Source organism: Amphiura filiformis, chromosome 4 (assembly GCF_039555335.1).
Source record: "Amphiura filiformis chromosome 4, Afil_fr2py, whole genome shotgun sequence".
NCBI lineage: Eukaryota > Metazoa > Echinodermata > Ophiuroidea > Amphilepidida > Amphiuridae > Amphiura > Amphiura filiformis.
This window is the reverse complement of record NC_092631.1, coordinates 7479327-7496539: the sequence shown is the minus strand read 5'-3', so window position 1 is coordinate 7496539 and position 17213 is coordinate 7479327. Positions and strand designations below refer to the sequence as shown.

The 17213-nt window shown below is 39.7% G+C and overlaps 1 protein-coding gene across 1 annotated transcript in view; it reads right to left on the bottom strand.

The window, feature by feature from the left end:
* The window catches only part of LOC140150526 (tectonin beta-propeller repeat-containing protein 1-like), a 50682-nt gene that overhangs the window by 10584 nt on the left and 22885 nt on the right, over positions 1–17213 (bottom strand). Inside the window, exons 3-14 of the mRNA XM_072172557.1 lie at positions 17027–17155; positions 16002–16124; positions 14204–14384; positions 13249–13346; positions 11366–11488; positions 8278–9560; positions 7528–7715; positions 3680–3813; positions 3072–3227; positions 2504–2657; positions 1439–1580; positions 689–816 (exon numbers count right to left, since the gene is read on the bottom strand). Coding sequence (XP_072028658.1) covers positions 689–816; positions 1439–1580; positions 2504–2657; positions 3072–3227; positions 3680–3813; positions 7528–7715; positions 8278–9560; positions 11366–11488; positions 13249–13346; positions 14204–14384; positions 16002–16124; positions 17027–17155 — 2839 coding nt within the window. The remainder of the gene's footprint in view (positions 1–688; positions 817–1438; positions 1581–2503; positions 2658–3071; positions 3228–3679; positions 3814–7527; positions 7716–8277; positions 9561–11365; positions 11489–13248; positions 13347–14203; positions 14385–16001; positions 16125–17026; positions 17156–17213) is intronic.

The following is a 17213-nucleotide window of genomic DNA, read 5'->3' as shown; positions in this document are numbered from 1 at the left end:
ACCACTGACATACATACTGACACACATCTTACCAGTAGTCTTACCTTTGAACAGACCCCCTCCATACCCTCCTGTATAGACCCATGGTGTATGGTCCATGCCTAGACCCCACACTATATCACCAGGACATGTAGCTACTACTGCCATGTGATGACCACTGACAAACACACATACATACTGACACACATCTAGCCAGTAGTCTTACCTTTGAACAGATCCCCTCCATATCCTCCTGTATAGACCCATGGTGTATGGTCCATGCCTAGACCCCACACTATACCACCAGGATATGTAGCTACTACTGCCATGTGATGACCACTGACATACACACATACATACTGACACACATCTAGCCAGTAGTCTTACCTTTGAACAGACCCCCTCCATATCCTCCTGTATAGACCCATGGTGTATGGTCCATGCCTAGACCCCACACTATACCACCAGGATATGTAGCTACTACTGCCATGTGATGACCATTGACATACACACATACACCCCGACACACATCTAGCCAGTAGTCTTACCTTTGAACAGACCCCCTCCATATCCTCCTGTATAGACCCATGGTGTATGGTCCATGCCTAGACCCCACACTATACCACCAGGACATGTGGCTACTACTGCCATGTGATGACCACTGACATACACACATACATACTGACACACATCTAGCCAGTAGTCTTACCTTTAAACAGACCCCCTCCATATCCTCCTGTATAGACCCATGGTGTATGGTCCATGCCTAGACCCCACACTATACCACCAGGACATGTGGCTACTACTGCCATGTGGCCACCAATTTGACGCCAGTACCTAAATCAAACAGATAAAAACCAAGTTACAGTCAGCCTTTGTGAACTTTGTTTTTGTCTTTGAAAAGATCACAAATAAGTCCAAGAAGCTGGTCAATTAAATTCATAGTTCAGATTTCTTATCAAGGCCCCGACTGTGAAACATGGACCAGCCAGGCTATGGAGCCTGAAAAGAAACTGCAGTGAATCACAAAATTTGATGCATGGAGGCTGCCATTGGTGTGCGCTGGGTGATGAGATCGTGTAGCTGTGGTGCTGAGATTGCGTTGCCAGCACTCTGACTACACGATCAACATTCGCAGTATATATAGACTATCTCCAAGTCTTACATACATTGTGTACAAGGACATTTTATGATTGTAAATAAAAGCAATGTCTCATCATGAAAGAAACAGTATTGCTTTATATTCTTGGATAGACCTTGGTCAATTTTATGCATTTGATACAATTAATTTGCCCTCAAAGTATACAGATATTGAACACAGTTGAGTGAGTGTTTATCTGTCAAGCTGTAATGAGTTCATAACAATAGGCAGCGGAAATTTTGAAACTCTACCTTTTGTCATTCATATTCGTATATCAGTATAACAGACAAATAAGACAAATGAAATAAACCTACTTACATTTGTGAAGATGGAGAGGTCTCCATATGAGCCGATGCATCATGCACAAATACATCCCCTTGACTAGTAACACACCAGGCTGCCCAAGGTGACGGGCCACCCCATATGCCCCTTACTTCACAGCATGCCAGACTTAGGGCTGCTATCTGCAAAATACAAATAACACAGTATTAGTAAAAATTGATTACTCAATCTGGAGTGTCGTCATATCTTTATGATTTAGCTGAATAGCTATTGGGCTATTCCAGTTAAAATCAATACACCCCCTGTGGAACACATGACCTTAATCTTCCACACAGGGGGTGTGAATTTGGATAGAGGTAGACAGTGATGCCAACGCCGCGCCTTAGGCACACAATTGGGCTACTTGGCGATCGCTTGCCGCTACTCAAAAAAGCATGCCGCTACTTGCCTAAAATTGGGCTACTTTTGCCAGTCTCAGGCCGCGCAGTAATTTGATGTATTTTCCTTTCAATTTAGCCGATTCATAAAGGTTTTGAGTCTCTGGAGCTCCAAATTGCAATTACAATGGGTTTTGTGACCATTTATTGATCGGTCAATTGGGCGCTTTTTTGGAAGCTTAAAAAATTGGGCTACTTGATAATCCTTTACCGCGGCCTGGCAAGTCAATGCGCCGCGCCTTGACGCTGAAAAGTTTTGGCAACACTGGAGGTAGATAGAGGATGGTCGTGCAGTTTAATGTGCTAGGCTAAGGTTGTACATGTAAGATCATTAGCTTCTCATCTTCTCCTCTATCCCACTCATTGTGGCCATAATCGTACAGACACCACAGTGGGAGGTGGTTCAGAGAGTCACATAAAACGGTGGTCCCATGTACCAGACAAGCAATATCTGGACATGTATAAGTTGCAGGCCTTTTCTTAAAGAACAGGTGATCAGGGTGGGCCTGTTGTCTGTCACACTCAGCATTGAGGTCAACTTGCGCTGCCCTTAGGGGCTTGGCAGCATATTGACCTGTGGTGCGCTTTGAGAGATGTGACCATCCAGAAAGCGTGAATAAATGCCATTTTATTATTATATTATCATTATTGGATAACACTATACCTACCCAGTCACACAGTTCATTGTCCTGTTTATATCTCAGCTTGATCGGTTTTCTTTCCAACACTCTTTTTGCCGTGTAGATCCCCATTGTAGGTTTGTCCTGACTATCCATCACCATTACACATGTAACTTCACTGAGTAGCACACGTACAGCCTGTTTGGTAAAAATAACATTTTGAATAAATAAAAATAACATCTGGATTGAATCATTTTGGCATGTCACATCATCACATGGATCATTATTATTGTCAATTAATGCCTTCTAAGATATCTGCTGGGATTAGTGCCCTACTGGGCAAAGACTATTTGCACCTCTGATCCTTGCATTTCCCGAATAGTATCAAACCGACCTGGCCCAAATAATTTGGAATGATCCTGCCCAATTTGGATCCTTTTTAAATCTGGAGGGACCCTTCACCTAGGGCAGCCTGGTGTGTTACTAGCCAAGGGGATGTACATGATGCATCGGCTCATGGGGACAGCTCCATCTTCACATACATACTCATTTACATCTTTTGCTTGATCTCTTCATATATTATTTAATTGCGTATACATGACTCTATCATACCTTAAGTTTCCCACTCATCCTATAGTGTAGAGTGAATTTACTTTGATGCATGCCTTTGCTATCCAGTCCTTTCTCTAGTTCCACCGTGCTGTCGACCCACTGCCGTCTCTTGCCTTCACAGAACCACTGGATACGACCGACCTTCACCCAGGACATCTGAAATTGAAGGGAAAAGATGTATTCAGCTATCATACACAGGGGTGTGATTGTATAAGTATCAATATTGATTTTGAGATATGGGCAAACAAAGGAAATATTTTCTTTTGTTTCCCCTTGTTTTAGAAACTCTTTAATTGCACGTATCTTTGAAACTGGTTGTTCAATTTAAATATGGTTTTCTGCAAAATCCAGCATTGTAAATGCTTTTTAATATTATATTTTATATTTCCGAGTTCCGACTGATTTTCCTTGATGGCATCACATATAAGGATGTCATTTTACCATATTAGGGCACCTTTGCACCATATAAGGAAAGCATTTTACCTTATTAGGGCACCATTTTACTATATTAGGGCACCTTTGCACCATATAAGGACAGCCTTTTACCATGTTAGAGCACCTTTGCACCATATAAGGACAGCAATTTACCATATTAGGGCTACACTTACCCTTTCAACAGCCAGGGGATAATGGCCAAATTTCTTTGTTTCTCTTTCTCTTCTTTCCTTTAATAGATCAAGAATTATGCCTCTCCAATTGCCTTCCTGAAGGCGCAATGCTGACACATTATTATTCACAGTACCTGATGGAAAACAAAAGAATAGAGAATAAACAATAGGAATCTTTGTTTTATTACTATCCTCTACCGTGTGGTAAACAACAGACAGGTCCAATATTTTGAGTAGTACATTCTCCCCCTGAAATAGATAGCCACATCAATTCTTCCAGCTCATTTGAAAGACTCAAATGCATACAAGCTCTTTAGATATCATAATACTAATCATGGCGTGTCCGTCTCTCTGTCCGCGCTCTATCGCGTGCGAACGGCTCGCTAACGCATGCTTGCGGTGCGCATCGCGTGCGTGCAGTGCGATATCGCGTAGTGCGCGGAGTACCGACGACCGGTGTAGTGCGAGCATCGGAAATTATTACAGTGTGGCTAATCGTGCAGGTGCATCTCATCGGATCATAGGCCTATTTTCAACACATATTTCAATACGGCACACGTACAGAGGACTATTGCAGCAGAACATGACTATTTCCGGGGTGCAACATTTGAATAGGAGAAACTTATAAACTACCTACCCCTAGAGATAGTTCTATCACGAGAACCACCCAACCCGAGAACCGCGAAATCTAGTATTATAATATAAAACACAACACAAAAAGAAATTCTCCACTTATGTAAACCCTCCTAAACCAAAACCGGATCTTGTTATGACAATTTGATTGATAAGGTCTAGAACAATTCTAGAGCCCAGGTATTAAGGTTTTAATTTGGCTAGCATGGATGGGTAAAGCTGTTTAAACTTTAACCTGGACTTAACCTTATTTTGAATTTATTTGAACTGTTTTCCCCGTTATCATAACAAGTAGCTTCTTAGCATGTTTCCTTTTGATGTACTAAACATTCATTCTCATCAATCATCCATGCGTTTTAAATTAACAATTGAACAAACCACACATTGTACAAGCACTTGGGATATATAGTCAGCAGGGGCCTACCCCAGACAAGCAAGATTGACCATGCCTAGCTATTTCGACCCCATGCATCGTTTTTATTTGCAACCTTTCAAAATGCACCAAATTTTATATGGTATCAATTTTTTTCAAATTTGAGTGTTTGGTGTAGCACATTTGGTATCAAATTGGAGATAACAATATTCTGCACACAACCTTATCAATCAAATTGTTTTAACAAGATCAGGTTTTGCTGTAGGGCAGTAGTGTTGATCCTCCCTCGGAAATAAAAAGCCACATCAATTCTTCAAGATCATTACAAAGATTCAAATTAATGCAAGTTTTTTTTATACTTTAGCTCAATCGGTAAGGCATTCGATTATGGTGCGAAAGGTTGTGGGTTCGAACCCCGGCGGTAGTTTGTAAGCTCTTGTGTAAAAGTTGAGTTAGCTTGAAATTCCCCTGGACAAGGAATTTACTGCTAATTGTCTCGTTGTAACCCGTACAAAATTTGGGGAGCTGATCCTGGCTGTGATGGTCAATTGTGGCATGTCTAGGGTGTGTGTTTCATATTCATATTGATGCAAAATGGCAGATAGCTAGGTTGGACATCGCAGTGATGGACTTGCAGAGTGTTTGAGAGCATTATAGCTTATCTTATTAGTGCCATCGCTTACAACTATTACTACTGTGAACTGTAATTTATCAGGAACAAGTTATTCTGTCGGTCCGTGTCACGTCACTTCCGGTTAATGATGCGACTCACGGTCGAGTGAAAACAAGTCCCTGATTCGATTTTTGTTGATGAATTCTGTCATTGGTGTTATGTAAATAATTTCGATCGCAAATAGTCAGTGGAATCAAACAACCGTTTCTAAGTCTTCAGAGTGGAAGAAACTTACTTGATTTACTGTTTATATACTGACAAACTTAAAATTAAATTCCATGGTCGAGTGTTGTTTTTTCCGAAATTGAATGTCACTCCAACAACATCGCTATGTAGCCTCCTTCACAGCCGGTTTCTGTTGTTCATAACAAACCGTGAGCTACATGCAGTTTGGGCCCGAGACTAGAGATAGCCCGGATGTTGGACCGACAGAATAACTAGTTATATCCATAATGAAAACCAGAGTGAAAAGATCTTCGAGTGAGAAATCTAGTGATATGGCGGATAATTCAAATGCAGGAGTGTCGACCATGGCTACCCCGTGTAGTGTGGCATTGTCACCCGCATCATCACCTATGGTCAGCCAGGTCAATACACTGGTCAGTATGCACAGTACATGTGAAGTTGAGCCACTACAATCTGCTGGTCAGTCATACATGCCAGACAAGAAATATGTTCAATTTGAACAGTCAGACATGGGTTCACTAAGGAAATAAAAGCTGGACAGAAATCGCTAAAACATGACCTGGATTGCTTCAAAGCTGAGATTACTGCATCTGTACAATACCAGGCAGAGGAAATTAAGGAACTACAGAACGATAGTAAGGCCCGGGGGGGTCAGTCCCATTGTGGCCTGTACACCATCCGCGATAATGAAAACGCCGTAAAATATTTTTTCGAGGAAAGGCACGATCACGCGCGTGATCGTGTTTAGGGTATCAAAAACATGAAAAAAACAGAAAAAGGGTAGCAAAATTGCAATGGCTATAATATGCGGAAATGAAATTTAGGGTATGAAATTTGATGCAAGGAATAAAATCCCTGTTTAGGGTATCGTTTTAGCCAAGGATTTTATCCTTGTTTATGGTGCTTTTCAAAAGTTGATTATCGCGGATGGTGTACAGGCCACAATGGGAGTGACCCCCCCGGGTAGTAAGGTAATGCGTGAAAACAGTTAACTACTCAAAACTAGATTAGAACCTTTACCCACAGGAATTACATTTCAGAGCTGTTTAACAAGAACAACAAGGTTGAATGCATTACGCGCCGTAATAACTTTCGCATAATAAACTACCCAGAAACTGAAGGTGAAGACTTAAGAGCTATAGTTAATAACAAATTCATTACCAAATTTGTATTGGAGGATGTGGAAGTCGAACGAGTTCATCAGGATGGGAAAGTATACAAAGCGAAGGGAGCCCCCCATCCCCGTCATATCCTGATCAGGCTTCTTACATACACTGATAAAGTGAAAATCCTAGGAGGCTGGAGACTGTCTTGAAGAAGAGTCTTATAGAGTGGTTGACGAGCTCTCCCAAGTGGATCTTGATGAGAAAAAATGCTGCTCACATGAAGTGAAAAAACTATACGCAAGTGGAGTGAAGCTGCATTTTGTGGGAGGATTATGGCATGATTAACGTAGTAATAAGACACCATTTAACAAAGAGCGTCCCGAGCCACAGGAACAAGCCAAGACAAATGCTTCAAAGTAATCTTACGAACAGTAAACAAAGTGAACGTTATCAATAATATCAATACTTGAACTAAGTTAAATCATTTATTTTGATAGTCAATTTTAGCCAAGATGGCCAAGTTTGATCTTTTCTTTTTGATGTTTTTCTGTGAATTGACTCTTTTTGTATTTAACCCCTTACATGAACTTTCTTAGCAGCAAGTCTGGTATGATATGTTATGGTATGATGTGGGCTGTAGTGGTAAAGTGTGTTGAGGCTTGTGGATCAGCATTGCACCTGTGTGTAGCACACTATAAATCACTGCAATTTTCTTTTACAAGCTCTCCAGATATATACTTTGTTGAAACCATTTGGACAGTGTTGATGGATTTACTCTACACCCCTCCCCCTCTGAAATTGATAGCCATGTCAATTGGAATCAAGCTCATTACAAAGACTCACATTTCTTTATATCAGCTCTTTACATTATACTTACTTTGATGAAACCATTTGGGCAAGGTTGATGGATTTACTCTACATCCTCCCCCTGAAATAGATAGCCACATCAATTCTTCAGGATCATTTACAAGACTCTTGAGTTCCATGCCACTGTCCTGTCTAGAAGACAACCCTTCCTCATCGGTTAACTTCTCTAAACTGGGTGTATTCATTTCAGCTGATAACCTGGAATCAAAAACAATTTTGTTTCTCGTCATTGGGCAGGGAAAACCTCCTATGTGTCATTGGACCCTGAACATGTTTATAGCAAAACTTCCCATGTAACCTGTTGGCAATTTTGTTTAAACATGTTCAGGGGCCACAAGCCCACAGGATTTTTTTGCTGCCCAATGACATTTGATTAATTCTCAAAAACTAGATATAAATATCTGGGAACCCATATTTTATTTGTATGAATTTTGACCACCTTTGAAAAATATTCATCAAAAACTGTTGAAAAATGATACATCATAAAAAAGTATGATTTTCACCCAAATTGTCCAAATTCAAAATAAAATCAAAAACAGGTTCCTAGATTAATAAAAAAAAAAAGATTCCTGAAGAATGTTTTGCTATGTTGTCCAAAATTCATTTTTTACTTTTATAGGATTTTTATAGGATGTATTCTTTCCTATACTTTAGACCAACAATTTAGCAGTTATGAAGCCCAAACAAAAATTTCCATAATTCCAGAGTTAAGACCAACCTTAAAACATCTTGAACTTGATGTGGGAAATGCTGTACCTACCTTTCTTCTGGCCCTATCATAGGTTCCGATGCACTCCTATGTACTCTAGATTCAATCAATCTATTCAATCTACGATCAGATAATGTGATCACTCCTGAATCCGATAATCCGCTGATCCTAAACTTGTTCAAATTCCCCGTAGTTGGGATGGTATTATTGCCGTGTATATGCTTAGTGTAGCTCACCGGTGTACTATCACACAGAGTCATATGCTGATAAAAAGAAACATCGTCATCAATACCACCTTCGTCGTCTTCCGATTGTAACGACACATGATCAGAGCTAACTCTTGTTCTGTCGTCAGAAGTTCTACTCAGGTTATCCTCGCTGTTCATCCTACTGTTTACCGAACACAAGGATCTAGTTTCAATGATGTCCTGATTTGTGTTATTTTGCATATTATTATCGTTCAGATTTTCCTGCTTACTATTATTGCATTGGTTATTGCTTGCATCCTGTCCGTCCTCATTTCTCTTTTTGTCCACAATCTCCTGAGCTATTCGTTCCAATTCCTCCTTCTGACATCGCAGAAGCTCCGCATCCTTCCAGTCCGTCTGCGTACCCTTGCAACACTCAGCATCTAAAAATTGCACTGGTTCTAAGCTATCATCGCCATCAAAGACAAAATTTACAATAGTATCTGAATAATTGGAAGACCAGCTTCCTTCGCGTGATCTAGAGGGTGCTTTTACATTAGCTTCAACTTCCTCTAAAGTCAATCCCTCTGTATCTATGTTCTGTAGTGTTTTCCCTGTACCATCTATCCCATTACCTTCAGGTACATTTGGTTCTAGTACGGTTGCATTTTTACCATCTAATACAATATCTGGTGCATTAATTCCATTTGTGGGGAAGCCTTTCAATTCTCCTAATCTATCTGAGAGTAACTGCGCCATACCAGCGGGCATTTCTGATTGCGGTCTTTGCGGTGGGTCAGTCTGTATTGCGATAGTTCTCATAGTTCTTCCGTTACTCTCGTGCACGTAATCATCACCCATGCTATCATCGCTATGCTTCCTGAGAGTCGGTGGCATCATACCTGGCATAGTCACGCTTCTTATTGATCGCGATGTTGCTGCAACGTCCGTAACGTAAGTCGATTTCTGTTGAATACTTGAACTTGTTTCGATGCTAGAGAGTGATTCGCTTAGACTTTCAACGTCTTCATCTATATGTTTCTTGCTTGGTAGATCAATAAGTTTCCAGCCTCGACCACTCAGTTCCATGTACGACACGCCGATTCGCAGGTACAGTTTCCTGTCATCGTAACCAATAGCCCAAACCTGAAATTAATTGAAATGTGTAAGAACTCAAAATCCTAGTTCCAAACTAAAACAATGCCAGATTTATTTGTCCAATTTTTGAAATGTCAATTTACACATAGATCTGCAATCCTGGAAAAAAATAGTTTGTACGCTTGTATTAAACCAGAGATGTAAGTAGCTGTTGGAAAAAAAAACTGAAACAGTGTGAGCGAAGCGAGTAAGCCGAATACTTGATTGGAGCACTACCTTTTTAGTGAACACTAGAGATCGGGGAATAGGCTATGAGGGTATCACCCCCCTAAATTTTTTTTTTGCTCTTTTTATGATGAAATATCATAATCCACTTCCAGAAATGTAAAAAAAAAAAAAAAATTCCAGGAAGTCCGTAAAAACAGAAAACTTACATCCCTAATTGAACAATTGAAATGCATGCCCTGTCAATATTGGAGAGGTGAGCGAAACATGCATGGAATATTATGTGCAGCACAGAATCTCCTTTGTTTTTCACCCTTCCCACTTCCTATCTTTCAATGTTGGAGGGTCCCACAGACCTGCCGACAATGTGGCTTTGTCCAACTTTGAACTGGGGGAGCTGCGGCAGGTGAGATACTCAAAGACAGGCAAAGTGTGCTAACATTTTTCCAGGCTTGTGGACCATAATTTTTAGAGTGCCTGGAGCTTAGTGAAGTGCATTTATAAATAAGCTGATATATCAGTCACCTGCAACATTCCCTCACAATTGACACTAAGCTTTGTAATGTGTAAAACCAAGGACATCAGGCACTCTGATATTTAAAGGCTATTTAAGGTTGGTCTGAACCCTGGAATTATAGAAACTTTTGGGCCTCATAACTGCGAAAATTGTTGGTCTAAAGTATATAAAAGTATACATATTTAGAATGGCAAAGACTTGATAAGTTCATCTGTGAGGTCCAATTTGGGCCAAAATGCTCATTTTTGGCCCAAAATCCCAAAAAACTGTTTTTTTGGCCCACTTCTTTTTTGTACAACGTGACAAAAAAATTCTTGGGCCAAAAATTTTTTTTATTAATTTTTAAAAACTAGATAAAAATATTTTGGCCCAAATTTGACCACACAGATGAACTTATTAAGTCTTTGCCATTCTAAATATGTATACTTTTATATACTTTAGACCCACAATTTAGCAGTTATGAGGCCTGAAAGATTCCATAATTCCAGGGTTCAGACCAACCTTAAGAAATCCATACGCCCCCTGTGGAAGACATGATCTTAATCTTCCACATACGGAGTGTGACTTTCAAATAGGGTTACCTTAATGTGGGTTCCATTTGAAGTCTACTTCTGTAAAATGTGTTGGAAGTAGAATTTATTTCTGCCCATTTTGACACCTCATTTGATACGATAGCTTAGAAAACAATAAAACACCGGTCAATTTAATGTAGTGAGGTCCAGATTTGAAAGTTGCACTTACAACAATACAAAAACACTCAGATATCATTACACAGATTTCCTTCCATTATACCGAATACAAATCAATAGAATTTACTGCAACTTTCAAATCTTGGGTTACATTGATTTAAATGTACGCTGCGGCATCAATATTTAGCCAATTGCTACAAATAAGGTGTCAAAATGCGCAGAAATAAATTCTGCTTCCAACGGATTTTACAGATTTGTAATACAATCACCCGTTTTTGAATAATGGTCATTCTTTAAGGGGATTAAGGGGGGTTAGCTACTTTTTTTGAGATGTTTACTATATATTTAAAGGTCTTGTCATGTAAAGTGGATTCAATAGTGGTTTTGGAAGAGTCCTATGTGTGTCACATGATTGCTTTTACCTGATCACTAGGACCAATTGATATAGCTGCCATCTTGCCTATCATTTCAATCCAGCTTTCTCCTGTACAAGCTTTAGCATCTATGTATGCTCTGATGGCTTCAAATCCCTTACGAAATAAAACCTGCAAAAGATGACATAAAAGATGACATAATGGTGACACATAAGGCAGAATAAACACCATAGTGTACAGCTTAAGTCCCTGAGCACTACCTGCTGATCTAACATTGCCCCTGATTGGTCAATTACATGATCTCTTCACTTTAATCACCAATCAGATTGGAGCTTTGCAAATAATTCACCCCAATTATTGTGCATGGTGAAATTATTCTAACAATGTTGCTGGTTGGTCCGATTGATAATGAAAACTTCTTTTTGGCCAATCGGCAGGTAATTTTCATGGGCTTTACTCTGTGATATGAGATTTGCCAAAGGTTCACCATAAATAGACTAGTATTCTCAGTCACTCAAGAGCAGCTTTTGGCCGACTGATTTTTGTGCCGGACTTTACCCCACAAAATCTGGGGAGATGATTCTGCAAAGCTGTGTCGAAATGAAACTATAAAACTTAATATGCTCTGGGTCACAGCAGCAGGCAAAAGGTCCGTTCATACTACCACCACATTTGCGATGCGTTGCTTTGCGATGCGGTACGTTGTCGCACCGCATCTACTGCATTGCGATATCGCAATAAAGTTAAATACATTTTAACCTGGAAATGCGACGAGTTGCGTTGAGTTGCGGCAAAAGTAATCGATATATCGGCATCGCAAAGCAACGCATCGCAAATGCGGTGGTAGTATGAACGGACCTAAAGACAAGCATTGACAATTTCCTGTGTCAGTCACTTATGGAATGCTGCATTTATCCTTCATCACTAACAAGCATTAACCCCATGAGAACTACCTGCTGATTGGCCAAAATGAATATTGTGTCCAATTTTGAACCAATCAAGGAGGGTATTAATAAGATCATCTGCAAATGCGAGTTTGACCATAAATAGTTTAGAGCCTAGTCATAATTGGCAATTGAAGTTATCAACCAATTAGAAATGCTGTTAGATGACCAGTAGTTTCCAGGGGGTTAAACAATATATGACATGTGTGCAAAAAGGTATCATTAAACTAAAAATATTGTTATGAAATTGACAGAATGCTGGATTTTGATTCATCCCTTTGTTGTATTCATGTTACGCATGAATTATCTTGAATTTGAGGACTGGGATCAGATGGCAGAGAGGGCAGCAAATCAATTACTCAGCATGACAAGTGAGCGAAAAAAAAACATCAGCATATCGGGTAAGTTAACAGACTACTCCAGTTGAAAGCCATACACCCCCAATGGAAGACATGACCTTAATCTAACACACAGGGGGTGTAGATTTCAAATAGATTCACCCATTCAGGTAACCCAATTTGAGAGTCTCACTCCTTGTGTGGAGGATTAATAAGGTTAGGTCTTCCATAGGGGGTGTATGGATTCCAACTGGACTAGCCCACGTTCTATAATTCAAGAGAATTGATATGTGACAAGAATTGAACAAAGACAAAATAGATATTTAGCATTCTGACAAACTCATAATGATATGAAAGAATTACAAGAGTTTAACTCTCTCCACACAGGTGTCGACTGCAGACAACAAGTTCTTTTTTTTTTGAAAAATCAAAAATTTCAGAATTGTAAATTTTCATGACCACATTTGGAAACAGTATGAAAAATGCATTGAAATGAGTACAAACAAGCCTCGTATTGGGTCAGTAATAGTTAAGATAGGTCTTGATATTTGAGGATATATCTCAAAACTTGGAACTTTTTATATTGAAGCTGATATGGATAGCATGCAGAGCATTAATACACAATAAGATATTGCAGCATTTTATTCACCTTGTGATTTCTAGTGATGGCCCATACAGCATTAGTCCCAACTACAACATTACTGAGTCCAGTGCCAGGGAAAGCTTCTACATCAACCCAGCCTGTACCTGCAACGTGAAATAAATAGGATTGAAAAAATATTTACTCATTTACAACACTGATAATAAAATAAGTCACCTTTAAGGCCCATTCTATGATCCCAGTTGAAGTGTGTAAAATAATGGCTTCAAAGTGAAGGATTAAAACTGTCATTAGGTATTTTTGATATGAAAAAATGGGCAAAAACACAAGGAAAACAGCACTATTGACAAAGTTGAAGCCAATTACAGTTTCATGTAAAATGTCTTATTGTCTTCTAAATCTGCTTGATTCACAGCCTTTGGCTTAACCAGTAGCAGGCTATGTTAACACATCAACATGCTATACAAAGGTGGATGATTTTTTTAATTTTCTGAATGAACAAATCAATGAATGGGCCTTTAAAGTAAACAAATAAAAGTCATAGCCAGGGCCGGATTTACCTTTTAGGGGGCCCTGGGCCAGGCCAAAATTTGAAGGCCCCAAACGCACCGTGATGAAGGCATGTGCACTCAAGTAGCCAAGTTTTGGTTTAGGTATAAGATGGACTGTGTCGGCGGGAGCATTACAATTTAGAGGGAGACAAGAATAGATTTGACTAGGACAGTTGCGTGCGAAGCGTGCAAATTGTTTTTTTTCAATTTTAGACTATTTCAGCCCAAATTGAAGCTGGTCAGCAAGTCAGTGTGTGCAAAGTGTGCACATTTTTTGCAACATACTTTTTTGGCCTAAAACATAGTGTTTTGGGGCTAAAAAGAAAGATGCACAAGGCAATTTTGGTAAATCCGGCCCTGGTCATAGCCTACCATTCCTGTATTTTACGAATCCTTTGTGAGTTCAGGAATTTCTGACTCTCAACCCTCGATATGCAGCTCCTTCAACATACCTACAGGATTGTCCCTTGACACACCAGCTCTTACTGCAACACACCCATCCCATGTCACCGTCCACACCATTCCTGTAGGTCCCACAGATAGTTGCACGACAGCTTTACCGTCTGGCGTTTCCATATTCTTCCATGCCAAGCCCTCGGGGCATTTACGTGTAACACCAACTCGACAATACACCTGACGAAGACAAATCAAATCATATCTAATCTAATCAAATCGGCAAAATCAAATTTAAAATCAAATTAACTTTTGGAATAATTTGCAAATACCCTGCGCACTACACTAGCTATAACCCTAAAACAAAGGGTGAAATCTGAGCACCACACTAACTAAACACAACACAAAAAGAAAGTTCTCACTCAGCAGTCAGGTTAGCTCAATCTATAAGGCGTTCGACTATGGTGCAAGAGGTTTCGAGTTCGAACCCTGGTGGTGCCTAGTATGCTCTCGTGGAAAAATTGAGTTAGCTTGAAATTCCCTTGGACAAGGAACTCACTGCTAATTTGTCTCCTTGTAACCCGTACGAAACTCGGGGAGCTGATCCTGGTTGCGATGGTTATTTGTGGAATGTCTAGGGTGTGCGCTCTTGAAGCAAAGTCCCTGAATTGTTGTTTAATGGTTTATGGAATGATGTGGGGCCATAGTGGTCAGCAACAACCTGTAAAGTGTGCTGAGGCTTGTGGATCAACGTCTAGGCGTTAGTACCTGTCACGTGGCGCACTATAAATCACTGCGCTTTTTTTTATGATCCATCAATCTAAACCTGATCATGTGACAACAATTTGACTGATTCGGTCATATGTAGAATTATGTTAGCTCTATTTTAATAATACCACATTATTTTGCTACCAAAAGCTCTAAATTGACAAAGACTGATAGCAGTATTTGACATTGGGTACGTTTCCAAAAGTTGCAAATAAAAACGATTACAGGAAACTGCTAGGCATGGTCAAGATTGCCCATTATGAGCCCATGTCGAATATCCCAAGTGCCCGTACAGAGCATGGTTTATTCAATTGTTCATTTAAGATGCATGATTAACCCAACATTTCTTGAAAGCAGAAAGGATAGATCATCTTGGCTGGTGCGATCAATATTACCTAGCGATTGTTTCGGGTCATGACATGGTCAAGCTCTGCAATAATATTTCTATGTGCTCCTGATAATTTGCAACTTTAGCTTTTGATAATGGACAAAATTTCATTTACTGGTATAAATCTTTGTCAATTTAGAGCTTTTGGTAGTAAATTGGAGCTAACAAGTTAATGCACATGACTCTATCAATTTGGAACATGACCAGGTATAGACAAATGACAGGTCACTGGAATCAGGACACAAGTGTGTGCAGGGTATCCGAATTATGCCAAAGTGGTGAGCATGACCTAATGATTAAGGTACTTGCCTTTAGTGTATGAGGTCATGGGTTCAATTCCCGGCGGTGGAGATTTGCTGGGGTATTGATTTTGGGAAAAAATTTCTGAAATTAATTGGCAACCTCTGTAGATTAAATTTAAACTTCCACTCTTACCATGGTTCATTTAGAATTGGGTAAAAGAATCATGTGTCCTTTGGAGGGGATGTTAAGCTGTCTGTCTCGTGTACAGGGAGCCAAACCTGTACATGTATCTCGCAGCCAGTTTCGAAAAGAGTAAGATGTTAACCCCTGACTGTTCCCAACCCGTCACAGCGTTAATGAACCCCAATGGAAATAAGCTTCAATAAAGGCTTTCTTGGGTTATCTAGGGTTGTCAAAACTCGAACAAATAATTTTTTTTAAATAACAAAAAATCTTACTTTTCCAGGTGCTGTGATAGCCCAGACAGACAGATATCCATCTGGTTGCCCCGGTAACTCATAACCGCCAATAGACAAGTCCATAAATGGTTCCATCATTGGGTCTTCAGTGAGGCCAGGAACCTGTAAACAATCAATATTAAATTATCTTCACATAGCTATACTATATGACAAATTATGGCCAGAATTATTGGCCAGAATTATTGGCCATAATTGACTTTTTGGACACTGATGGACAGGGCAGTACTGGTACCATAAATTTGAAGTATTAGCCAGTTGGGCCGGTAACTGTTAAAAGTTACTAGCCCAACTGGAATTGGCTCATATTTAATTAAATTCTTTCGCCAAACAATGTATGGTGTGCCTAATTTCAAGAAATGTTTTTATTTAAAACTATTTAATTACTATAAAACTATCCTCTAAATAAAGTAGCATAAATGCACTTCAAAAATTGTTATCTAAAAAATACAGCCATAGGATCAATTTTAACCCACCAGTTGAGAGGTACTTTTTAAATTCTACTTGTCCGACAGTAAAGTTGCCTGACAGCAAAGTTTTGACACACATTCACACAGGTGTTAAAGTACTAACAGCTCTGTTTTGGACACACAAAATAAGCAGTTTTCTGGATTGCGGCTATTCCTAATAATATTTTAAACAGGACATTATCCTTTAATGTGGTACAGACCATACAGTAATGGACGGAAAAGATAACAGACCACGTACAAGCAGTCAAAGTCTCAGCATCACCCAATGAGGGCCAATTGTTCCATGAAATGCAACAGGCAAAACTGCTACACACCTACCGCATATTTTTATGGTCTATCACGTAATCGCTACGTGAAAACACGCAACGCTGGCGTGATTGCTAGACATGGCACAATGGAACAATCGGCCCTCGTGAATATGCGAGAATTCACAGCATACAATGCATGGGGACTTCGACATGGTCTGTAGTAGTCTGTGGGTACAGTATTTCATATAAATGCCCTGCCTGCATAGAGTGGCCATTCTTATAAGCTTACCTTAGCCCAGACATCAGTAGCATTATATTTCCTGTATCGAATCCATTTTCTTCTCCTCACACAAGAGTTCCATTTTTTGTCTGGCGTGTAGCTTTCTCTTGTGTTGAAATTAACACTGTACTGCCAACCCTGGTAACGGAATTGATTGACGGGTAAAGAAAATGCTCAAAAATATATATCATTATAC